We start from the raw sequence: 27,424 nt of genomic DNA on the forward strand, positions 1-27,424 counted from the left end.
ATTGGACCTGAATTCATATATCTTTTTTAATTTCACATAAGAATGTCAGAACAGCTAAGCCAATCGCTTATATTTTACTGAAAGAAAATGTGTTCCTTTAACCCCTTTTCACTGTATGTATCCCAATGGTGGATCTTCACTCTAGAGAGAAAAAAAATACTGTAGCTACTGACATTTAATATAAGGACACTTACCTGTCCATGGTTCCAGCACTGTCTTTACCCAGACCGGTTCTTTGCCGATCTTCAGGTCCCTGGCACCGGATGGTTTGCTGTAGGAAGCCGACTGATTTCTTGCAGCCTTGCAGCTGGCTTCCCACTGCGCATGCATGAGTGGTGTTGTGTTTTGGTAGGGGCGACATATAAGTAATAGTTTTAGCTGTCATGAATGGGTTAACAGTCATGGACAGCTTGCTTAAGGCTGTGATCTCTGATTGGCTACAGCTAATCACGTGGTGCATCTAGCTGCCAATAGACATGTCCTTTGCCAATCTTCGGGTCCCTGGCACCGGCTTGTTTACTGTAGGAAGCAGACTGTGATTCTTTGCAGCCTTACAGGTGGTTTCCCACTGTGCATGCATGAGTGTTGCGCTTTGTGAATGGTCCAGCAACTTTCTGGGACCTGTGAGTTGTCCCAGAACAGAAGGGGTGTGTGTGTGTGGGGGGGGGGGGGGGGACTTCTGCTAGTTTTGCACAGGCAAAACTAGGTACCAGCTCCACCCAAAAAATTGTAATATACCAAAATGTATATATACCAGAATGTGTGTGTGTATGTATGTATGTATGTATGTGTATGTGTGTGTGTATATATATATATATATATATATATATATATATATATATATATATATATATATATATATATATATACACACACACCAATTGTAGTAGAGGGAGTGGAGGACATAAAGCAACTTCCCTATTGGGGTGAAGCTCCACCTTAAATAGCAGTGGAGCAGAAAATCTGCTTGGTAATCGCAGTGTACCAAGCTGTCATTAGATGGCTCAGTACACAGACACTGTACCAAGACAATCCAAGTGGCTTAATACCATGTGATTGCTGTAATTGGTCATCAGAGCGATCACATGGTACTGTTTACAGTGTTGATCCCTACCATTTTCCTTACAACAAGGGATGAGAGAGATTGAGTACTTGTGAATGTGGACAGAATGAAAGCATCAGTAGCTGCAGATTCATTCATTCTGCTTCAGTGGCTCCGGGATCATTTTTTTTTTACCCTTTCATGCCCCCTCCCCTCCTACACATGCTATCACTATGGTGTCTCCATGTTACCTGTTGTATATTAACCCATTCCCCTGCCTTCATCTACACATCTGAATATTGATCCCTTCATCTCCATCATGCCACTGTATGTGATCTGTACATTGCCAATGAACAACTTTCTTCCTTTGTGTATGACCTGTACATTTAATGTATCTGGTGCATCATGTTTTACCCCCTCAGTACTAGAATGTTTCTACATTTCCAAAGAATTGTGGCAGCAAGTGAGATCACCTAGTGTCTGCTTTCCCAAAAGGTTATTTTGGGGGATTTTGTACTATACTGGCATTTTTATTGTAAAAGTGGAAATTGTATAGCATGGAAATAGGGTATTTTTTTCAAAAGTTAGGGACTTTTCCCTTTTTATATACAGTATAAAAAAGCAGTGCTTATTAAATGCCACCAACAGAGTTCTATCTGTCCAAAATAAAGGTTCTAAAATGAATTTGTCACAATGTTGCATATTGGAGTAATTGTCCTTCATACTGCCACAGTGCTGAAAACTGGCCTGGTAATAAAGGGGTATTACAGGCTGGTACTCAAGTGGATAAACAAGGTCGCTAAATGTATACTTTACTCCGGGTAGTACTAAATATGGTGAAAAATAGACTTCAGTTTCAAAAACATTTTAGGTCTCTTTAGCTGGGGCCACCTTCAGCACCAGGATCACCCAATTCCAGGCAGTATAATCTTTGTATTTTCTTCTGAGCTGCAGTACTATTCAGATTTCAAGTCGAGTTCATGAAGACAATTGACAGTTTGCTAAAAACAGATGATAACCATACATTACAATTAATGGGAATCTACTAATATCCCTCAATCAATGGAAGACCTTGATTAATCAGGTATTACCAACTTATAAACTCACCTATGAGGTTAGGGGATGTCCTAGTAAATTTGAGAAAATTTGGTGACAGTGGACTGAACTTTCTGATACCTGTGTATTGCCTGACCTGTGATTTGGGCTCACAATGTATAGACAGTGTAATGGGTTCACTGTTTTAATGAGGCTTAGAAACCTTTATTTCTATATGGTACCTGAGTAATGAGATTATTGTCCTCAAGTTTCTAATGTGCATTATTACATGTGCAAGTGCTTGGTTGTTTAAGTTTGTTTAGTTTAGGGCTGTTTGATATTCTGGATAGTTTGGGAATTGTCTAAAGATTTATCCTATTACATTAATTTTCAAAATACAATTGACTATTTATATTGTCAGAAATTATGTTGGCAAGTTATTGGTATACTTATATCTATGGAAGAGCCCTGGGGCCATCATAAAAAAAAAAAAAAAAAAAACTGAATTCTGACTTTGAAACTCAGAATTCTGAGATTGAAATTCAGAATTGTAAGTTTAAAAAAAAAAAAAATACAGAATTCTGAGATTCAAAGTCAGAATTCTGAGATTCAAAGTCAGAATTCTGAGTTTCAAAGTCAGAATTCTGAGATTCAAAGTCAGAATTCTGAGATTCAAAGTCAGAATTCTGAGTTTATAAATATAGTAGTCTCTATTAGGAAGATTTTAGGACCAATGAGCCATAATGTAGTAACACCCACAGATCATCATTCTGCAGACATACATGTCTTCTGCTCTGTATATGGATATGTAAATCTATCTTATTAACAGCACACAGTATAGGGAAGCAAGCAGTACTGGATTCTCTGGTTCCTCTGCTGTCTTATCCTTCTCTGTCATCTGCTCCAACATAAAGAGCCATGCTGAAAACATGTGTATTGTGTGTGAGTGGGTGGGGGGCACAGCTTCCATAGATAACAGAACACAATGGCCAGCACAGCTCTGCACCCCAACTTGTAGGAAACATTGCACTTTTGCCCCTACATGAGGGAATTGTGAATGGCTAGATGGCAGCAGGACAATGTGTATCTATGATCATAATGGATTGATCATAGCAATTACTTATCTAGACTAATAGAGGTGTTTCACATATCATTAACCTCATATTAAACATAAAAGCAGATTCAAACCACTATTGGGAGATAGTATAGTGGTTAGAGCAACAGACTTATGTTGGTGAAGTTGTGGGTTCTAATCCAGGTGAGGGAACTTGTTTATATATATATATATATTTTAAAATATGAGATAGTGAGGGCTTAAATTGTATTTTATCAATACATCCAAAATTGATTTCAAGGTATATTAACAAAGACACACTGATATATTGAGCACACAAAGTTGTAGTATATGCTGGCTACTATAAATTAGAGAGTAGAGATTTCGAAGAAAAAACTGTGTATATATTATTAGGGTGATCAGATGGGATCATTAGGGTGTCATCTTCAGTTTCCCCCGGGGGGAAGTTCACAATTTCAGGAGATTGGTCATAATGGATCGATCATAATTCACTCGTCTGGATTAATACAGTTGTTTCACAGAGAATTAACCTCATATTAAACATAGAAAGAAACTGCTAAGAACACTTAAGTGATAGCCTGGTGGTTAGAGCAAAAGGCTTATAGTGTTGAAAGTTCTAGTCTGTATCCAGTTCAGAGCATGTTTTTTTAATTGTATATTTATTTTCAATATATTGATTTTATATTAAACATATTTTAAACTATAAGTTAGTGAGGACTTCAATTGTATTTTATTGATATATACAAATTGATTTCAAGACATATTAACAAAGACATATCGATAAAATTGTTGTATAAGCTGACTACTATAAATTAGAGAGTAGGGATTTTTTTTACAAATCTGTGTATATATTAGGATGATTTTGGTGATATGGGGCCAGTTCTCAATTTCAGGAGATTGTCCCTGGAAGCTGCATGATAACCATCATGTCTTATAACTCAACCACCGATGCAGGGGCATTTTTTCCATCCAATGACACCACCGATGCAGGGTCATTTTTTTCCATCCAGTGACACCACCGATGCAGGGTAATTTTTTCCATCCAATGACAACACCGATGCAGGGTCATTTTTTCCATCCAGTGACACCACCGATGCAGGGTCATTTTTCTTCTTCACTACTGTTAGCCCCTTATGTGTGCTCCAGTTTTAAACTTACATACTGCAGATGTATGTATGTATGTATATATATATATATATATATATATATATATATATATATATATATATATATATATATATATATATATATATATATATATATATATATATATATATATATATATATATATATATACATACACACAGGTACAGTATTTTGCTCTGCATGCCACTATTTTCCCAGAATCCCACCTGAGAGGGGGGAGGGGCACAGTTTGTGAACTTCCCCCTGGGTACTGGCAGAGGGCGGGGCGCTCAGTGATTGGGGAAGCTGGAGGGTTATGAGAGGAGGGCGGAGTTACAGTCTGGCACACATAGGAAGTCCTGTGCTGCACCTGCTTTCATATAATCGATCCCCATAGCGATATCACGGCTACCCCTGGCCTGGAGGAGGGGCGGCTCGGGCTGCTGCAGTTGACAGCCGGGAGATGGTGCCACACTCGCGGGTGTCTGTGAGCCACGCCATCAATTACGGGAGACTTGGGATGTCGGCATTGCCATCATATACTGCTGATTGGACAGAACTGATATTACACTCTGCTCACTGCCCTGACACTGCATTGTGTTTAATCACCACCAGTACATACAGGTCATGGCCTGCTCTGCCATTATATACACTGGTTACTGTGCCCCCTCCCCCCTCTCAGGTGGGATTCTGGGAAAATAGTGGCATGCAGAGCAAAATACTGTATCTGTGTGTGTGTGTGTGTGTGTGTATATATGTATATATATATATATATATATATATATATATATATTTGTAGTATGTAAGATCCCTTTCACACCGAGGACGTTTTGCAGGCACTATAGCGTTAAAAATAGCGCCTGCAATCCGCCCTCAAACAGCTGCAGCATTGTGTCCAGTGTGAAAGCCCGAGGGCTTCACATTACTCTACCCGAGGACTTCACATTACTCTACCTGAGGGCTTTACTCTACCCGAGGACTTCACAGTACTCTACCCGAGGGCTTCACATTACTCTACCCGAGGGCTTCACATTACTCTACCCGAGGGCTTCACATTACTCTACCCGAGGGCTTCACATTACTCTACCCGAGGGCTTCACATTACTCTACCCGAGGGCTTCACATTACTCTACCCGAGGGCTTCACATTACTCTACCCGAGGGCTTCACATTACTCTACCCGAGGACTTCACATTACTCTACCTGAGGGCTTTACTCTACCCGAGGACTTCACAGTACTCTACCCGAGGGCTTCACATTACTCTACCCGAGGGCTTCACATTACTCTACCCGAGGGCTTCACAGTACTCTACCCGAGGGCCTTCACACCAGAGCGCTGCGCTGGCAGGACGTCAGGAAAGGTCCGCGCTATTGCGGCGCATTGCGTCCGGTTTTAACACTTTCTCGGCCACTGGTGGGGGGTAAAAGCGCCTCGCCAGCGGCCGCAATGTGCCGCTAATCCAACGGTAAAACACCGCTAAAAATAGCGGCGTTTTACCACCGACGCTATGGGCGGGTTGGTGTGAAAGGGGTCTAAGAGTTTAAAACTGGTGCACACATAAGGGGCTAACAGTAGTGAAGAAGAAAAATGACCCTGCATCGGTGGTGTCACTAGATGGAAACAAAATGACCCTGCATCGGTCGTGTCACTGGAGGGAAAAATGACCCTGCATCGGTGATTGAGTTATGACACATGATGGTTATCATGCAGCTTCCAGGGACAATCTCCAGAAATTGAGAACTGGCCCCATGTCACCAAAATCATCCCAATATATACGCAGATTTGTAAAAAAAATCCCTACTCTCTAATTTATAGTAGTCAGCTTATACAACAATTTTATCAATATGTCTTTGTTAATATGCCTTGAAATCAATTTGGATATATCAATAAAATACAATTTAAGTTCTCAGTAACTTATAGTTTAAAATATGTTTAATATAAAATCAATATATTGAAAATACATACATAATTAAAAAACATGCTATGAACTGGATAAGAACCAGAACTTTCAACACTATAAGCCTGGTACTCTACCCACTATACTATCACTTAAGGGTTCTGAATAGTTTCTTTCTATGTTTAATATGAGGTTAATTTTCTGGGAACCAACTGTATTAATCAAGACAAGTGATTTATGATTAATTCGTTATGACCAATCTCCTGAAATTGTGAACTTCCCCCCGGGGGAAACTGAAGATGACACCCTAATGATCCCATCTGATCACCCTAATAATATATACACAGTTTTTTCTTTAAAATCTCTACTCTCTAATTTATAGTAGCCAGCATATACTACAACTTTGTGTGCTCAATATATCAGTGTGTCTTTGTTAATATACCTTGAAATCAATTTTGGATATATTGATAAAATACAATTTAAGCCCTCACTATCTCATATTTTAAAATATATATATAAAAAGCCCCTCACCTGGAATAGAACCCACAGCTTCACCAACATGAGTCTACTGCTCTAACCACTATAGTATCTCCCAGTAGTGTTTTGGATCTCATTTATGTTTAATATGAGGTTAATTGTATGTGAAACATCTCTATTAGTCCAGACAAGTAATTGCTATGATCAATCCGTTATGATCATAGACACACATTGTCCTGCTGCTTTCTAGACATTTACAATTCCCTCATGTAGGGGCAAAAGTGCAATGTTTTCTATAAGTTGGGGTGCAGAGCTGTGCTGTGCTGGCCATTGTGTTCTGTTGGGATCAGTTTGGATATATTGATAAAATACAATTTAAGCCCACGCTATCTCATATTTTAAAATATATTTATATAAAGAATATAGTCTCACCCAGATTAGAACCCACAACTTTACCAATGTAAGCCTGCTGCTCTAACCACTATACTAACTCTCATTAGTTGTTTGAATTTGCTTTTATGTTTAATATGAGGTTAAGTGTGTGTGAAACACCTCTATTAATCCAGACAAGTAATTGCTATGATTAATCTGTTATGACTATAGACACACATTGTCCTGCTGCCTTCTAGCGATTCACAATTCCCCAATGTAGGGGCAATAGTGCAATGTTTCCTACAGGTTGGGGTGCAGAGCTGTGCTGTGCTGTGCTGGCCATTGTGTTCTGCTATCTATGGAAGCTGTGTCCCCCCCACTCACACACATTACACATGTTTTCAGCATGACTCTTTATGTTAGAGCAGATGACAGAGAAGGATAAGACAGCAAACAGAGGAACTATTAGTACAGTCATGGAACCAGAGAACCCAGCACTGCTTGCTTCCCTGTACTGTGTGCTGTTAATAAGATAGATTTACATATCCATATACAGAGCAGAGCTCATGTATGTCTGCAGAATGATGGTCTGTGGGTGTTACTACATTATTGCTCATTGGTCCTAAAATCTTCCTAATAGAGACTACTATATTTATAAACTCAGAATTCTGACTTTCAAACTCAGAATTCTGACTTTCAAACTCAGAATTCTGACTTTCAAACTCAGAATTCTGACTTTGAAACTCAGAATTCTGACTTTGAAACTCACGATTCTGACTTTTAAACTCACGATTCTGACTTTGAATCTCAGAATTCTGACTTTCAAACTCAGAATTCTGACTTTCAAACTCAGAATTCTGTAAAAAAAAAATTTTTTTTTTTCAAACTCATAATTCTGTATTTTTTTTTTTATGATGGCCCCAGGGCTCTTCCATATATATCATATATTATCTGTATCATGCTTCTAATGTATTCCTTGTGTTGAAAATATGAATAAAGTTGGGCATTGGTGGCCTTAGTCCTGCAGTATTTGCATTAGTCCTGCAGTTTAGCGGTGAGAGATAACATTATTGTATTAGATAAACCAATGCTACAACCTGTGGTGGAATAAATGAAAAAAGGCAAGCTTTGAAATACTGCAGCTGTACTGCAACTGTTCAGTTTAGTGGCAGAGAGTAGTAGATATTTAGCAGAATATAGAAATATGCACGAGCTGTCAAGTGCTAAAAATAGCCCCTTGAATATATTAGGACAGACAGTTTTGGATACCATTTTAGGATATCTTGATAACATCTTTTAAACTTAATTTAAAGGACAAGTTGACTTTTAGTGATTCATTTCTATGGGTGAGTCAAATTTCGATGGATGGCTAGAATACAGCTCTCCCATAGGAGTGAACAGGCATGCTTTTTAAAGAGTACTCTGCAGGAACCTTTTCACTGGAAAAGCCACACAATTCTCTGGAATAGGTAGGAAGATAATATGATAGGCTGAACTCAGGGAGGTTGGTGAATATACTTTAAAGACACATTTACTAAAAGTTAACTTGTCCTTTATGTCTCCTTCACTGTATTGGAATCTTTGGTGCAGCACTCATTCCACAAGAGGTTCAGTGTTTGGTTAGTATATAGCATCAGCAGTAAGCACTGCATCTTGTTTCATGATATTGAGAAATGTTCTAGTGATTAATGGTTGTACTGGGAACAAGGGAAATGGGTTTGCCACAGCTATTTTCTCCATCTCATACCAGTATGACTTTCATTTTATCTCCAGAATCCCACTATTTTGTAGATCCAGCCTGGGGACATCTTCCCTAAATCCAAAAGACAAACAAAGTTTGGAGCTGTCAGGGATGTTAGAACGATTAATTGAGCCAGCTATATTGTTTATTCAATCAATGTATGGCAGTGCCTCAATACAAAAATAAATTAATACAAATAATAAAGCTGACTAATTATTCCCGAGATTCTTTGCCCAGTGCAGATATTCTTTTAATGCACTACAATTGGGTAAAAGTATGAACTGCAAGTAGGGATGTGGCCAATATAGCAGAAAAACCTCTAATTTTATATCAAAGTATGGACTGTGAACTATCAAATATTTGTTTTTATAGAAGTCACTTTACAAACACCATACATAACGGTGAAATTGGAATATGATAGACACTAAGATTTTACTTATTCCTAAAATTTACTCCACTACAGCTGATTTCTATATTATAGCAAATCAAGTAATACATTTCTTCTCGTAGATAGCATAACCACTTATAACTAAACCAGGCAGACAATCTGCATTTTATGGATTCCAATCTTTATTCTCTTGCAGAAAGAATACGCACAAGTGTGCACCGATACGAAAAATGGAAGAAGAGTGTGTGTTTTTTTGTTGTTTTTTTTTTGTTTTTTTAATCTAACCCTAGAGGTTATGTTACTGTGATCAGAATATTAATTACCCAGCAAAACTTTTGCAAATGGCATATTAAAAACAAACAACAAATAACAATCATCTAAAGAATGATACGATATAGTTACCCTCCAAGTAGATAAAGGGGCTCACTTCAGCCACATCTCAGATCGGCAGGAGGAGTCTGCGATTTGCCCTCCTGATCACATGACTGTGTCCAGTCACAGCCATCATGTGATGTAAACAGCCTGGGGGGGACGTCACAGAAAAGTGGGATCGCGCGGCCGTGTGCCCGCGCAGCGGCACAATCCCGATGTGCCTGTGTCCCCCAGAGACAGGGCAATGTCACTCGGCAGGGGGGCTCTGTGATTGGCCCTCCTGATCACATGATGGCTGTGTGTAATCTCAGCCACCATGTAGCGTAAGCCGAGAGCCATTGCCAGGCGATGGGCTCTGCTTCTCCTCACACAGTCGAGGAGAAGAGAGCAGATCTGCGAGCTGGGGATCAGTGTATATGAGCTGTTTTTTACAGCTTTTTACACAATGATCACCCAGCCCCAAACAGTGTCCCCAACACAGTGAAAACCACCAACACCTGTCACACATCTGTCCCAGTAAACATCTGTCTGTGATCATCTGGCGCACATCTGTCTGTGATCATCTGTGCACATCTGATAGACATGTGTCATAGACATGTGATCATCTGGCATATGTGTCCGTAATCTGGCACATCTGTCTGCGATCATCTGGCGCACATCTGTCTGCGATCATCTGGCGCACATCTGTCTGCGATCATCTGGCGCTCCAGGGCCTTCGAAAATATAAATGGTACTTGGGAAATGAAATGTGTAATTTATGCCTTTTTTAGAATGCCTGATGATGCTCCCTGCATGTTGGGCCTCTGTATGTGGCCAGGCTGTGTAAGTCTCGCACACATGGTCTTGGGCTGGATGCTGGAGCGAGCGGTCACAGGATCTCATCAGTTGTGGCGTCTGCAGACAGCCCTCCCCCCTGTTTTCACTATACAAATAAATCCTCCTTGCATAGTCGAGCAACTTCCACGCACCATCCTGCAGGGTCTTTTCCTGTTTTCCGGCCCCAGTGGGTCCTCTGGCTTCTCTCCCTTTCGGGTTGGTGTGTGGGTGTGGGAGAGCTAGACCAGCACTTATGGGCTAGGCATTTCCCTGCTCCTGAGGTATGCCTTTATGTTGAACTCTCTGGCTCAAGCAATTTGGAAACAACCTTTTTTGGCACCTCCATGTTTTTAATCGGCAACAATTGTCATTCCAATCTATAATACTGATTTTCTTGTTTAACCACTTCACTACCCGCGTATAGTAATATGACGTCCACAGATGGGATCTCCCATCCTGGGTGGACATCATATGACGTCCTGGGCTTCCCGGCCGGTGCGTGTGCCCGGCGGCCACGATGTCCGCCGGGCACCCGCGATTGCCGTTAACTGGGCCGGACCGTGGATCTGTGTGTGTAAACACACAGATCCACGCCCTGTCAGTTGAGAGGAGACCGATCTGTGTTCCCAGTACAGAGGAACACTGATCGGTCTCCTCCCCTTGTACGTCCCCGCCCCCTACAGTTAGAATCATTCCCTAGGAAACATATTTAACCCCTTGTGTCCCCCTAGTGGTTAACCCCTTCACTGCCTGCCACATTTATACAGTAATCAATGCAATTTTATAGCATTGATTGCTGTATAAATGTGAATGGTCCCAAAAATGTGTCAAAAGTGTCCGCCATAATGTCGCAGTCATGAAAAAAAATTGCGATCGCCGCTATTAGTAAAAAAAAATAAATAAATATTATTTTTTTTAAATGCCATAAATCTATCCCATATTTTGTAGATGCTATAACTTTTGCGCAAACCAATCCAATATACGCTTATTGCAATTTTTTTTTTTTTTGTGTTATTTTTGGTAAAAAAAAAAAAAAAAAAAGTAGAAGTATACATATCGGCTGAAACTGAGGAAAAAATTTGTTTTTTTAAAAAAAATTGGGATATTTATTATAGCAAAAAGTAAAAAATATTGTGTTTTTTTTTTTTTTTTTCAAAATTGTCGCTCTTTTGTTTATAGCGCAAAAAATAAAAACCGCAGAGGTGATCAAATACCACCAAAAGAAAGCTCTATTTGTGGGGAAAAAAGAACGTCAATTTTGTTTGGGTACAATGTCGCACGACCGAGCAATTGTCGTTTAAAGTGCGACAGCGCTGAAAACTAAAAATTGGTCTGGGAAGGAAGGGGGTAAAAATGCCCTGTATTGAACCGGTTAAACTATACCCCTGAAGGAGAACTATATATTCACTATATGTATTCCGTTTTGTATGACAACACTGGAATGCTCACTTTAAATGTGCTATTAAATAAATATTTTGTATTTTTCATATTTCAATAAATATTTTTTCATATTAGAATATTCTTTACTATCTTTGTGCCTCAAAAGTCCACCACCAGGGGATCTTGATTCAAATTTTGTAAATGCTGGATGTGGCACAATTATATGCCCAATTATAACCGACTCACCTTTGCACACACGTGGTCTCGCCAAAATTTTCATTTTCTTTCCACGTTTTTCCAAAAACGTGTTCAAAAGACTCAATATGCCTCCTAGACTACACATTGGTGTGTTTTCTTTCCAAAATTGGGTCATTTTGTGGGTAATCCCATTGTCCTGGTGCTCCAGGGCCATTACAAATGATAATAGTCAGGAAACAAAATATGTAATTTATGCCTTTAGAACACCTGATGATGCTCCCTGCATGTTGGGCCTCTGTATGTGGACAGGCTGTGAGTCTCACACATGTGGTATCACTATACCCAGGAGAAGTAGCAGAATACATTTTGGGGTGTAATTGCAAGTTTATCTATGCCATGTGTGAGAAATAACTAATTACAATTTTGTGGAAAAAAATTTTTTCATTTTCCAAACTATTGTGGGCAAAAAATTGTAACTTCAAAAAACTCACCATGCCTCTTACTAAACACCTTGAACTGTCATCTGTACAAAAAGGGGTAATTTGGGGGTGTATCTGTACTGTCCTGACATTTTAGGGCCTCAAATGAGATAGGCAGTCAGTACATCAGGATTGATCAATTTTCAATGATACGTAGCATAGCTTGTAGACTCTATAACTTTCACACTAACCAATTATCATACTTATAGGGATTTTTTTTTTTACCAAAGACATGTAGCAGAATATATTTTATTGGATTTCTTTTAAAACAAAGTAAATTCTTTTTTCAAATGTTTTTTTTTTTTTTTCTTTTTTTGGCTTGCATCGCAAAAAAAAAAAAAAAACGGTGGTGATTAAATGCCACCAAAAGAAAGTTCTATTTGTGTGAACAAAATTATAAAAATGTCATTTGGGTACAGTGTAGCATGACTGAATAATTGTCATTCAAAGTGCGAGAGCACTGAAAGCTGAAAATTGGTCTTTGAAGGGGGTGAAAGTGCCCTGTATTGAGGTGGTTAAATACTACACTGGTTGCCAGAGTATTTTTTAGTCACCATGGCAGGAAATATCCCGGGGAAATCTCACCTCAACTGTATGAGTGGGTAATGCCTAGAAGCAGTCTATCACTACTGATCCCTGTAGAAAGAAATAAATGTGGCTTCTGTAATCAATTGCTGAAGGTAAAAATATTTTGAGGCTTGTACCATCATCCAGGACTCTAGAGATAAAGGGATCGGGAGCCTGGTCCCCAACCAGGCTTCCACAGGGACATAGGGGCAATTGGACTATCGCGGTACAGTAAGGCAATAAAATTCAAATGTATAGCAAATATAAAAATAATGCAAAAGTTTTATTGATACGGAGAAAATGATCAGTTACAAGTTAAAACATGGTAGCAGTTCATATATCACCAAAATAATTAACCCCAGGTGGGGAAGATCCCTTTTTCCCTCCCCCCTATTCCTTCCTTGTCTGCCCCCCCCCCCCCCCATCCTACACTGGCTTCCCCCTTGACCTTTTCCTTTCTCCTGTTTCCTCCCCTTCTCCTTTTTTGTCCCCATCCCCTCCCTCCCCAACATTCACCATGCCAATTCTTCAATACCTTTCCGCATTCCACATCCACACATTGTTTTGGGTTCACTCATTTGATTAATTCGTACCCCTTTGTAATTTTCACATTGCCTATTCATTCACCATTGACTCCACTGTTTTTTCACCATTGACTCCACTGTTTTTTCACCATTGACTCCACTGTTTTTTATTAAATGTCCACTGTTAGTTTTCAGCACTCTATCCCTTCCCACCACCCCATTCACATTTTTCACTGGTCCACCATTTTGTGGCTTTTCAAGTCCACAGTATACCCATTATTTTTGCCCTACTTTGTTTATCCAGATTCAATTTCATCATGCTTGTTAGTCCCCCTAAGTCGCTGCGGGGGATCCCTCTTGGTGGTGACGCCTTGCACCCGGTGCCTGCTGGGATACGGGGAAGCAGCCTTGCTCTTCCCCCTTTATCTACACAAATTTTGTCCAATTAATATGCCATAGTAATAGTTTTTAATTGTTTATGCCTTTGGGCAACTACAATGTTCTTTTGATCATCTGTTAAATTACAGATGCCTTCCTGACGAAGCGGCTACAGTCCGTGAAACTAGTTGAGATGTTATCCGTGATCAATTGTCCCACTGTGATCTTCCCCACCTGGGGTTTAATTATTTTGGTGATATATATGAACTGCTACCATGTTTTAACTTGTAACTGATCATTTTCTCAGTATCAATAAAACTTTTGCATTATTTTTATATTTGCTATACATTTGAATTTTATTGCCTTACTGTACCACGATAGTCCAATTGTCTATGTGGAAGCCTGGTTGGGGACTAGGCTCCTGATCCCTGTAGAAGTAAATACAAATGTGCACAATAAATTCCAGTACATTTGATTTCTAGCAATCGTTTTCTTCTGCTGAACCTTATTAATCTATTTTAAAAATGTACGCTAGCTTCTTACAATAAATTCTTAAAATTCATATACACAAGATTGCACTCAGCAAGTTCCTGCCAACCAAGGAGAACCATTCTGTATTTTATAACGGTTGTAGACTGTTCTGTACTATATAACATCATTTTTGGTTTTTATTTCTGCAGAAAATGGAGATGCCACAAACAAGCCAGAAACAAACAGCAAAGCCAGAAAAGAAAGAACAGCTTTTACCAAAGAGCAACTCCGAGAGCTAGAGGCAGAATTTGCTCATCATAATTACCTTACCCGACTAAGACGATATGAGATAGCTGTAAACCTTGACCTCACTGAAAGACAGGTATGTTCAGTCTGATACATGCATGTCAGGCTTATTTAATAAGACACAATGGGGTTCATGTACTAAAACTGGAGAGTGCAAAATCTGGTGCAACTCAGCTTCTAACTTCAGCTTGTTCAATTAAGCTTTGACAAAAAAAAACTGGAAGCTGATTGGTTTCTATGCAGAGCTTTACCAGATTTTGCACACTCCATCTTTAGTAAATCAACCCCAATGTACCGTGGCAAGTAATTGGAGTCTACCTATCACTGATCTGATTGCAGGCTAAAACTAACATCCCCCGCTAACACCTATGCTGACAAACCTGTATAAGAAAGATGTACTGTATATACTTAGAGCTTGACACATTTGCTTTGAATCTAGGAGCCAGCTAAAAGTTAGGCGCCAGGTTTTTTAAACTAACAAAGCTTATGGGTAGAATGTGCCAGAGCTTTTTTTTTAAACATATATTTTCTGAAAGACATCCTTGGGAATAAAATAGTGGTATATTCAATTTTTTATTTCACACGATATTGCCGATTAAACACATTAAAGTTAATTTTAGAGGGCATAAAAACGCAATAAATGACCCTTTTTTGGTAAAATATGAAAGCCAAGGTTGCAACTTGTCAAGCCTTAAATTTTCATGCGCCCGTAATATGGTGACAAGCTTCAGTACCCTATATTTTCCATAGATGGCGCTTTAAAAGACCCCTATAGATTTAGTGTTATGAAGGAGGTCTGGTGCTAGAATTATTGCTCTCCTTCCGGCGTGCATGGTGATATGTAACATGTATCGCAATCCACGTTTTCAGGCGTAGGCGCCTTGACACGTGCATTTACATTTGTAGGTGCAAATATGTGGGGGTAGGGGGGCCTCAATTTTTTGGGGCGGAGTTTGAAATGCTTCGATGTAACTTTTAACAATTAAATAAACTTTTTTTTTTTTTTTTTTACTTCACTTTTGTTTTCATCACATAGGGGCCAAAGTCCCCAATGTGGTGATTTTTGTGGTGACAGGTTTTCTTTAATGAGGCATCCAGGATCTAAAAGGCCCTGCATGTCTCCCTTGTGCTCCATTGAATGTAATGCATTGAACATAGGACTGCATTACATTTAAGTATGTAAAAAAAAAATTACAAAAAATTAAACTGTAAAGAAAAAAATTGCTACAGGTAGATGAAGGTTTGATTTAGGTGAGTGCAAGGGTTAGTTTTAGGGTCAAGGTAAGTCAGGGTCAGTATATTTTTTAAATGATTGGTCCGTGTCAGTGTCAACAATGTATTTTAGGTAGGATAAAGTGCCCCATTGTTTCTAGGCTGTACTACGGGTACAAACAAAAAATAACATATAAATATGTGGTATTGCTGCAATTGTCAGGATCAGGGGCGTTGCTAGGTCTGAAAAAGATCTGGGGCTAGAGCCCATAGCAGCGGTCACCAAACGGGGGGGGGGTGCACGCCGGTGGTAAGCAATTTTTTGCGGACAAAAGAAGGCTGGTGTTGGGGCGTTTCAATCTTCATGGCACCATGGTTGATATGGTGTCAGGGTGATCAAAGCGCATTGTTTCTATTGTTATATTGTAATATATAATGAAGTGGTTCAACTCACCATAATGCAGAATCAGTGGGAGCCCTGGGCGTGTCACTTGCCACATCACCTGCCACCGTTTGCAGATTGTCACTTGCCACCGTTTGCAGATTGTCACTTGCCACCGTTTGCAGATTGTCACTTGCCACCATTTGCAGACTGTCACTTGCCATGTCACCTGCCACCATTAGCAGATTGTCACTTGCCATGTCACCTGCCACCATTAGCAGATTGTCACTTGCCACCATTTGCAGATTGTCATTTGCTATGCCAGCCAGTGCCACCAAATGTGCATTCTCGCTGCATTGGTGGCAGGCTGGCAGCACTGGCCCATTTAGTGAGGGCAGGAGAGCGGAGATGCGGGGCGGGCAGTGAGAGATGATGTAATCTCTCTGCTCCCCACCACACCTCCGACATTGAAGAGGCCCATTTAGTGAGGGCAGAAGAGCGCTGATGTGTGGCAGGCAGTGAGAGATGACATCATCTCTCTGCTCCCCGCTGCACATCGCTCCCACATTGAAGTCCCAGCTGTGAAAGCGGAAGATTGGTGACGGGCGGGCGGAGAGGGATGATGTCATCTCTGCTTGTCCGCCTGCTCGTCTCCAGGGCTGGACTGAGACAAAAATTTGGCCCTGGACTTCATCCAGACCGGCCAACTTTGACAGGTCTCACCCATGCCGGATCTTCTGGTCCCCCTTGCTCCTGTGGTCCCCCTGTGCTTCTCTGGCCCCCGCGTGCTGCTCTGGTCCCCCGCGTGCTGCTCTGGTCCCCCGCGTGCTGCTCTGGTCCCCCGCATGCTGCTCTGGTCCCCCGCATGCTGCGCTGGTCCCCCTGTGCTCCTCTGGTCCCCCACGTGCTGTGCTGGTCCCCCTGTGCTCCTCTGGTCCCCCATGTGCTGTGCTGGTCCCCCTGTGCTCCTCTGGTCCCCCACGTGCTGTGCTGGTCCCCCGCGTGCTCCTCTGGTCCCCCGCATGCTCCTCTGGTCCCCCGCGTGCTCCGCTGGTCCCCCGCGTGCTGCGCTGGTCCCCCGCGTGCTGCGCTGGTCCCCCGCGTGCTGCGCTGGTCCCCCGCGTGCTCCTCTGGTCCCCCTGTGCTCCTCTGGTCCCCCTGTGCTCCTCTGGTCCCCTTGTGCTCCTCTGGTCCCCCTGTGCTCCTCTGGTCCCCCTGTGCTCCTCTGGTCCCCCTGTGCTCCTCTGGTCCCCCTGTGCTCCTCTGGTCCCCCTGTGCTCCTCTGGTCCCCCTGTGCTCCTCTGGTCCCCCGCGTGCTCCTCTGGTCCCCCGCGTGCTCCTCTGGTCCCCCGCGTGCTCCTCTGGTCCCCCGCGTGCTCCTCTGGTCCCCCGCGTGCTCCTCTGGTCCCCCGCGTGCTCCTCTGGTCCCCCGCGTGCTCCTCTGGTCCCCCGCGTGCTCCTCTGGTCCCCCGCGTGCTCCTCTGGTCCCCCGCGTGCTGCGCTGGTCTGCCTGTGCTCCTCTGGTCCCCCGCGTGCTGTGCTGGTCCCCCTGTGCTCCTCTGGTCTGCCTGTGCTCCTCTGGTCTGCCTGTGCTCCTCTGGTCTGCCTGTGCTCCTCTGGTCTGCCTGTGCTCCTCTGGTCTGCCTGTGCTCCTCTGGTCCGCCTGTGCTCCTCTGGTCCGCCTGTGCTCCTCTGGTCCGCCTGTGCTCCTCTGGTCCCCCGTGTACTGTGTGCTGCGCTGGTCCCCTGCATGCTCCGCTGATCCCCCGAATGCTGTTTTGGTCCCACATGTGCTCTGCTGGTCCCCCCCCCCCTGCTCTGGTCCCCGTGCTCCTCTATTCCTCCCCCCCCATGCTGCTCTATCCCCCCTCCCAGCGCTCACCTCCTTCCCTGCTTAGTTATGCATACAGACATGATCCTTATGATCCTTAGGAGTGGACACTGATAAGCTCATCTTACAATCCAGAAGTCATGCAGCCGCACACAGCTGTGACATGAACTTCCTCGGCACTTGTTCACTTGTTATTTCCTTCCCCCGTTCTCATCTAGATTCTCCGCGGCAGCAGACAGGATGAAGAGCGGGGGAAGGAAAGAACAAGTGAACAAGTGCCGAGGAAGTTCATGTCACAGCTGTGTGCGGCTGCATGACTTCTGGATTGTACGATGAGCTTATCAGTGTCCACTCCTAAGGATCATAAGGATCATGTCTGTATGCAGCCGCGCTGCATAAGCAGGGAGAAGAGGTGAGCGCTGCGGGGTGGGGGGGGAGGTGGCGGTCCGATGGCTCAGTGCCTGTACATGCCTGATCGTCCCTCCTCCACCTCCAATGCCGGCCGCCGCAGCCGCGACCCGCCGGTTCTTCTCTCCTCCACACCCGCTGAGACTCGGGGCTATGGGCTCCACATTCGGGGCTCCAGCCTTGATAGCCCCCCTCTGGTGACGCCTATGGTCAGGATCAAGATAATATATTTTGTGGTGTTCTTTGGTGATAAATAATGGTAATGGCAAGAAACATACAGCTAAACAAAAAAAGTTTTTTTTGTTTTGTTTTTGTTTTTTTTTTACTATTTTGGGCCAGTTTTCTTTTGATAATAAAAAAATCAGGAGATTACCCAAAAAGACAAGGTATAGTTCACCTGGATACACAAAGTAGTTGCAATGATATGTACGGTTTTACTAACACATGTCAAAGTTGCAAAATTGTGTTCTGGCATTAACCCTCAGTCACTAGCATGCCATTTGATGTATTTGGTCCAGGGAGTACCTGCTTATACATTGCCTATTACTGTACTTCTTCAGCTGTTGCTATTCAAGCACCCAGCAACTTGAACAGAAGACTAACTGAAATGGTGTCTGAACCATCTAATCAAGTGATTGCATGATCTTCAGATCCAAAGCGAAACCGGGAAATTTCTCTGTTAGCTTTGATAAATAAATCCTATTACCATCCCCGCCTGCATGTCTAGCATAGATATGCACACACACCCTCCAGTGGTACTGGCCTTTGCACCCTGAAAGGCATAATGGTCAGGGTATCTGAGGGTTTAAACTGGCTTAGGCTGGAGTGTAATGATTACTGTCCACAGAAGTCCTAGTGCTGGATGAATACTAGAGGGTTGGCTCATGTGCCATCTACATGTATCTCCTAAAGATCTTAGCAAGATCCTAACACTAGAGATCTAAGCTCTGGATTACGAAGGATTTTATATACCTCATTGATGCCACCTCATTGGTGCCCATCAGTGAGGGAGAAAACGTACTTATTTACAAAGTTTTGTAACAAACGAAAAAAATTTTTTTCAAAATTTTCGGTCTTTTTTTTTTTTTTTATTTGTTTAGCAGAAAATAAAAATCCCAGAGGTGATCAAATACCAACAAAAAGCTCTATTTGTGGGAACAAAATTATAAAAATTTATTTTGGGTACAACGTTGCATGACCGCGCAATTGTCATTCAAAGTGCGACAGCGCTGAAAGCTGAAAATTGATCTGGGCAGGGAGGTGTATAAGTGCGCTGTATTGAAGTAAGCCTGAGCACCAAAGTACAACCCTATTTACAGCCATGACATTTTTTATTGTTTGATCTTTATTAAACAAAGAGTCAAAAAATTTGAAGTCACTGCTTAATTTTTTTTTTTTTTTTTTATACAAGTTGGAATATTTGTTCTTTAATGAATACAAACCATATCTGGGTCCCTAAGGCTCAGTTCACACTGCCACGATCTGAAAGTTGCGTGACTTATAGTGCGACTTTTCCAAGCAATTTCGGTACAACTTCAGGAATGTCTGTGTAATTCTCCTGTAATGTCAGATCCAAATCGCATCAATTATGATAAGGATCTGACCTGGAGGCAACTTCCATTAACCGCTTCAGCCCCGGAAGGTTTTACCCCCTTCCTGACCAAAGCACTTTTTACAATTTTGGCACTACGTCGCTTTAACTGACAATTGCGTGGTCATGCAATGCTGTACCCAAACAAAATTTGCGCCCTTTTTTTCCCCCACAAATAGAGCTTTCTTTTGGTGGTATTTGATCACCTCTGCGGTTTTTATTTTTTGCGTTATAAACTGCATGGGTATAGGTCTGACTGGGGGAGGAGATATATATATATATATATATATATATATATATATATATATATATATATATATATATATATATATATATATATATATATATATATATATATATATATATATATATATATATATATCGCTGTGACTATTTACTAGGAACAAACGATAGGTCTCCTTTCCCCTAACAGAACAGGGATTTGTATGTTTACACACACAAATCCCGTGCTGGCTCTCATGCCTACGATCGCGTGTGGCCGGCGGGGATCGTGCCTGCCGGCCACTCTTAAAGGTAACAACGTACCAATACGTTTCGCCCAGTAGAGCCATTCTGCCAACGTATATCGGCGTGAGCCATTCGGCAAGCGGTTAAAGTCTATTGGCACAAGTCAGAGAAAAGTTGCATTGAAGTAGGGCAGGAACCTTTTCTAAAGCCGGAGCAACTTCAGTAGTGCTAATTAAGCCAGCTCTAATTGACTAAAATGGGATTTCACATGTCATGCGACTTGGGGTCTCACGTTGGATCCCAAGTCACGGCAGTGTGAACTGATCCCTATGCTAGCTCAAACATGCTGCACAGCTGAGATAAGGTTATATTCTTATGTTGTGTGTGTTGTTTTTTTTTGTTTTTAAGCAAGTTCTTTTTTGGTGGAAAACTAAAAAGGCGAACTAACACTAAATATCCTGGCCAACCCTTCAGATCCTGCTGCACATATCAGCCATTATGACGCTGGTGTAGTGGTTTGTACACCACACAATGCAATATACAGGCCTGCAATGGCAAGCACTCATTAGTCCAGTGCAGCCATATGATTGTGCTGACCAATGAGAAATGCATCTGAAGCTTCTTCTCCTGGGTAGGTGTCTACAAAGAAAGAAGCGATTCTCATTGTTCCGCACAGTCATATGGTCATGCCGACCCAATGAGCACTTGCCATTGCAAGTGTTATGATGGGTACTCATTCTGGTGCTGCATATTGTGGAATATAGTGCACAGCGGCAGCATGGGGCATCACGGCCACTATATGCAACGGGGTCTGGAGGGGTTGCCAGGATAATTGGAGATAGTTTTAAATTTTTTTTTTTTTTTTTTTGGAAAAATGTAAACTCACCCTTTAAATATGGGAATAGGGAGAAAGGGAACACTACTCTTATTTACCTTGCAACACAGAGCCAGTATAACATCATTATCTGACCTCGCAAATGCTTGTCCCACTGGCCAGGGAATAATAAAAAAAAAAGACACAAAGTTGGGGCCCTTGAAGAAAGCATAACAGTTCCTGGCAGACAGCAGATTAAATTGTATGATGTTAGTCTCTTACCAGTCCCATGGCTCTGAATCATTAAATGTAAAGTTCAAGTCTGACAGGGATAGAAGTTGCTAATGATCTCTCTTTGAATCCTGCTGATATAGTCCCTGTTTTCCTTCCTTAGAAGTGAAGGGAGCGCTCTCTGGTACAGCCTGATTTCACACAGGCATCCAAATCGCACCCTCCCAGGCAGAAGGTTCTCAGTCTCTTTGCTTCTCTTGAGTTCTCACTTGACTATTGTCAGATATAGCAGGGATCTGTTTATCCAGCAGCAGCTCTGTCTTTCCCATACACCTGCTTGCTTCCAGGACCGTCCCCCTACATGTAGCTTTGCACAAAGTATGATGCCAGCAGCAGTCTCTAATCAGCCCTTCTCTCGAGCAGCACAGCATTAGATAGCTTCAGCAAACTTGGGCAATACACCATTATTTCACCTTCACTGCATCCTTGTGCTGCTCTGTCAGCTGCTCAACATTGGCAAATGGTTGCAGCAGCACATGATCTCCACAGTGGCTTCCTTCCTACCTTCTGCAGGCTGGTGGCACAACAGAGCTCCCTTTCTCAGCCCAGTTCACTGTCCCCTTGCTCTGTTGCCTCAGCCAATCGCTGTCCTACAAACCCAGCCAAGATGGCTGCCCCCTGCACTGGAGACACTCCACAGATGAGCATTGCAAAGTGGTCTTCTCGAAGATAGCTGCTGCTCTTCTGCATTAATAAAAAATCAGTTTAAACCTGTCCACACTGTATAAGGATAATACAGCAGCAACAAAGGAAGAAGTTCCACAGAAGTTATTAGCTACAGTTTAAGTTACGTAGGCATATTGTGTGAACGAGGACACAAATTTGCAGCAAAATTTGAAATCCACTTTAAAGTGTAGGTTAGTATTGCTAAACTTTTTTAAATATAAATAATTTGCCTGTGTTAGACCCAAGTATTAATAGTAAAAGTAATGGTGTAACTTTTTCCAATCTTAAATTACATCTGCAGTCTTGTGAATTTGTCTTGCTTTTGATCGGGTCATATTGATCTGACTTATAACTATAACAGAATAGTTTTATGAAGAGCAGGTCATTTAAATTTTAAGGTATGATCAAATAGTTCAGGGATGCATGTATGCATATAGGTCCTTACTTATTGATTGCAACATCCACTTTCCAAAAGTCACCATATTACATGTTCATACATTTGTTACCAATTGCCTTGACTTGTCAATAAATGTGTTCAATAAATATATATCATTTACTTTAATTCTGCTTATAGGTTAAAGTTTGGTTTCAAAACCGAAGAATGAAATGGAAGCGTGTCAAAGGTGGACAGCCGGTATCGCCAAATGAACAAGATGCAGATGATTTGGACTCTACAGCATCTCCCAGTTCTGAATAACTTCATTTTTTACTGTGGTTGACAAACTTTTTTGTCTATTTTTCTATGAAGACAATATTCTTTTTTGTCCTTCAGTCCTCATTGAGAAATATTTTTGTCTACAGATAATGCTTCTACAAAATCCTCCACATTTTAATAAAGAAACTTGAGGAAAGAAACACATTCCGTTTTAAGCGTTGACAATCATTTCAGTATGTTGATATAAAATGCTAATTAAGCTACCATGAACATTTTGTCTAGGGATTCGTTACCATCACAATTTAGCATTTACACCAGCTCGAGATGGATAATTCGTCTTGGACTCCTTTGAGCTAGGTTTGAGGTTAGATCATGGAATATCAGTGATACAAATAAAACAATCGGCATTCTAAGCCTTGTCAAGATAAAACTTTTTTTTTTTTTTTTTTGATAAAAGCATATTCATCTCATATTTTTATTGACTGTGTACATGATACAAACCTGAAGATGTAAGCGTTCTTTTGGAATTTTTTTTTATCTTTTTTTCTTGTGTTTTATCATTCCTGCCTTCACATTAATTCCTCAGATTTCCAATTCATTGTCTATAGTTGACTGTATTTTTTTTTTTTTTTAAGAAACTTTTTTAAGGTATTGAATTGCAGGAATTATTGTGTAAATCTTTTCTTTTATTACAAGTTTTTAATTAATAAAATATTGTTTGAAGATGTTTTGTTCTTATTTTAATGCATTTTAATAATTGCCTATCTTTAAAGTGGACCTTCACCCTGAAAGACAATTTGGGTGTATCTGGCACCAGCCCTCTCCCTCTACCACAATTGTGCCATTTAAAGTGCTGTGCAGCTGTGTTTTTTTTTTTTTTTTTTTTTTTTTAAGGTGCACAGCACTTTAAATGGCACAATTGTGGTAGGGGGAGAGGCCTGGTGCCAGATACACCCACAGCTGTGTCCCCTAGACGAGAATGAAGTTGCACACATGTGTGCCAATGTGTCAAAGGAATCTTCCAGCTCCAGAACCTCCTTCAGTGTGCATGCGTGAGTACAGTTCCATGCAGGCAGAGATGTGCCAAAAGATTCTGCCAGGTCCCAAAGGGTGGGCAGATCTGTTCAGTGCACATGCGCCGGTCTATGGAACACGGTGGTGCTGGTGGAGAGGGGTAGAGCCACGATCAAGGGACTGCAGTTACTCTTTAAAGTAGAACTATGGTCAAACTATAAAACTGCATATGTAATGTAGACTGCTGTAGTTGCTCAGGGCAACCTTGATAGCCCCATCAGTAAATATTCATCTATCTGAAAAAGCTTAGGTAAGTGATGTAAAAACCCTGCTCAATCCCTTCCACCCCATTCAAAATGGTCTAGGAGGATGCAGGAAAAATCCAGCTTTCCATTTGCATTTACCATAGAGCTAAATTGTCAAGTTAAATGAACTGTAGTTAGAGACTTTAGATGGATTTTGAGTGTTCATATAGGCCCAGTAAATACCTAAAACTGCAGTATACTGTACTTAAATTAAATGACTGAAATGGGGTTGAGAAACACTGGTTTAGACAAAGGCACAAGGCTTATATCAGTGCAAGTGTGTGGGCCTCTTGAATGCAACAGAAGTGTTATCCAATTAGACATTTATGTTGAAGTTCACTAGCCATATGACAGCTAGAAACTGATTGCTAAATATAAGCGCTTAAAAAATTGTGGGACAAGAACAAAAAATTGCTCAGTGAGCACCTAGCATTTTAATAGCATATAAATTATACTTGTGCAAAAGCTTAAAATTAGTGCCAAAACTGTACTGTCAATCCCAGAATCATGACATTGCTAAGCATGTAGCAAAAGTAGAGTTGTCACCATCCATTTAATTCAATAAGTATTTGGAATACATGAGCTTCGTGGTTGGTTACATTTACATAAGACTCAAAGGAACAAAAAGCCTATTTGTTTAAGTCAATAACAGAAGTAATCTCAAAATAAGCTAAACCAGCTCAACAAATATGCCTAAATCTTTCTACATTATGATGTAGCAGGCATGTCAAACTCAAAATACCGGTAATCAATAGTCTCAAATCAGTAAAAATATATCTTCATTACGTTTACTAAGGTCTGCACCTAATTTATTTAAAAAAAATATTAAAGCACTGGTACATAGCTGTAGCGCTGGTAGATTTATGATCTACCATCTGATGGGTAAATTTAGTAAATTGCTCGTTAAGGGAAGTTAGATTTGCCTTAAGTTTAGATTTTCAGCTTGGCTGACGTTGCGTGCGTTTCCACACTGAGCCGGTGGGTGTCGTTACTATTGGCTAGTGTTGGAAAGGCAACGTGTCAAAGCGTATGGGTGCTCTTCTGTCCCGGAGACAACTCGGTGGAGGTGGTCCTCCGAGTTGGATTCTGGGAGAGGGTATTTATGGGACAGACGCCATGTTTTAGGGTCCTTTTACAGCCACCTGCTGGCCCTCCTGGCCAACAGGTATGCATTAGAATGCTACGTCGTGGTCCTCTGTTCCGGAGGCCCGCGCCGCTTGTTTGGAGCCTACCACAGTAGCCGAGGAATGGTCCTGAGCTGTCTATCCAGAGTGAGGAAGCTGGACAACCGGGGAGATCCCAGGGGAGGACCCGTCATGGAAGGATCATGCAGAGTGCTGATCTGGAGAGGGGCCTGGTGACTCGGTTGGAGGGTGTATCCTAAAGTAACTTTACAGCATAGTGCTGCTGGGTTGGCTTAAAGGTTCAAGCACTGTGTCTGACATTCACCGCAAAACCAATACATCCTGTGGCAGAGGATCGTATGGGTTCATCTCAAGCAAGTCTGTGGCAGAGACTTTTGTTCGTGCTACGTACTGGCTGCTAGGCAAGTGAGAGAGGCCTATCCAGGCGAGCAAAGAGTGTGTCCCACAACGGGAGCGCATTCTACTGCAATATTCAACTCTAAAGAACATTTGTCAAGAATTCTACAGAAAGGTATTTGAGCTTCCCTGCAGTTTCTCTTCTGCCTCTTTCCTGCTACTTCCTTCGTTAATTGTTCAATAAAGCATTGAAAACGTACTCAAGTGTTGGTGCTTATATCATCCAGAGGTAAACTCAATGGAACCCTAGACCCGGTGCCGGTAAAACAGAGGGAAGGAGAGTGAAGGTAACAAGCCCGCTTAAATCAGAAGCTCCACCGAGAGTTATTGCTACATAGCATTATAGTAAAAACTAATTTACCAGAATAAAAAATAAAATGATTTCTAAAGTTTTTCATCAGGAAAATATATAATACCTGGAAAACAGCTCATGAAAATGAAATTAGGTCCAGAACGAGGATTGAAAGGGCCCAAAAGATAAAATGGTATATGCCTTCAGTATAAGAGTAATCACATGATTATCTCCTAATTCAAGTTCTCTGTATCCTAATACAAGCATAAATTATGGAGTATGTGGTTACAAGCTCAAGGAAGATGGCCACCTAAATCTTGAGGTCCGGTACAGAGGGCTTCTATTTTACCTGAAATCACCACACTATTGCTAAAAAGGGGAAAATTGACAGCACCAATACAGTGGATCCCTTCAATGTCTGGAACCCAACTGAGTAAGCAGGGTCCTGAGATATTTCAAGCCCAGAAGAATAGAAAGCCCCCTTTCAAATATGGAGGCGGCCATCATAACACCCGTTGAAGGGCATGAAGTAAAGCTGTTCCAGGATATCTCCATGGTAACCCTGCAGACCCCTCACGACTGCCGCTATACGATTTACATGCTATTCTTATCTTCTGAAAATGTGAGTTTGTTTTTTATTGTTAATTTTTAATTAATCCAAGTTTAAACGTTATCATGCTATGTGAGTGTTTTTACCCCTCACATGCAACACGAATCATTCGCTTGGCTTATGGTGGTTCATCCATTGATGAGGAAGCCGTGCTGATTAATTCCCCCCTTTCTGTGTGGTGATGACATCTGACCAGATAAAATATCCAGACCTGTTGGTCATCAAGCCCTTTTGACCTGTATGGCATATGCTATTTCAGGCGACTACTTCTGGTAAGCCTCCACAGGTTCTGGTGATGGTCCTGGCACTGATTTCAACCTTCCGCGCACTTCTGGTCTCACCACGGTCCATTTATCTGCCAGGTTGCCGGGTCGAAACAATCCCTCTGCATGTTCAAGAAACACCTGCTTATCATCGCCTATGCACTGCTAGCATAGACTTTTTGCTTTTTTATATTTCACCCATTGTGATATGGACTTTATATACAATATCATTTCTGATGTTTATTCACTTACCATTTGAATTGAATGCATATATGTGTTATTACTTTGTTCACTAGCCACTGTTACATTTGTTCACGTGGCACTCTTTTGGTTCACACTGAAATGTTTACTTTGAAGTCACCTAATTTTTAGGATTTTCGTATTTTGACATATTTATTTATTATATATTTACGGAGCATATAGCGCCACACTTTGAAT

At 41.5% G+C, this 27,424-nt stretch overlaps 1 protein-coding gene across 1 annotated transcript in view; it reads left to right on the forward strand.

Moving 5' to 3' along the window:
- The window catches only part of MEOX1 (mesenchyme homeobox 1), a 97,755-nt gene extending 74,191 nt beyond the window's left edge, over positions 1–23,564 (forward strand). Inside the window, exons 2-3 of the mRNA XM_073608222.1 lie at positions 14,547–14,719; positions 22,881–23,564. Of these exons, the coding sequence (XP_073464323.1) occupies positions 14,547–14,719; positions 22,881–23,003 (296 nt within the window). The 3' untranslated portion in view covers positions 23,004–23,564. The remainder of the gene's footprint in view (positions 1–14,546; positions 14,720–22,880) is intronic.
- Positions 23,565–27,424: the final 3,860 nt, after the last annotated feature.

Source organism: Aquarana catesbeiana, linkage group LG12 (genome assembly GCF_042186555.1).
Source record: "Aquarana catesbeiana isolate 2022-GZ linkage group LG12, ASM4218655v1, whole genome shotgun sequence".
Classification (NCBI taxonomy): Eukaryota; Metazoa; Chordata; class Amphibia; order Anura; family Ranidae; genus Aquarana; species Aquarana catesbeiana.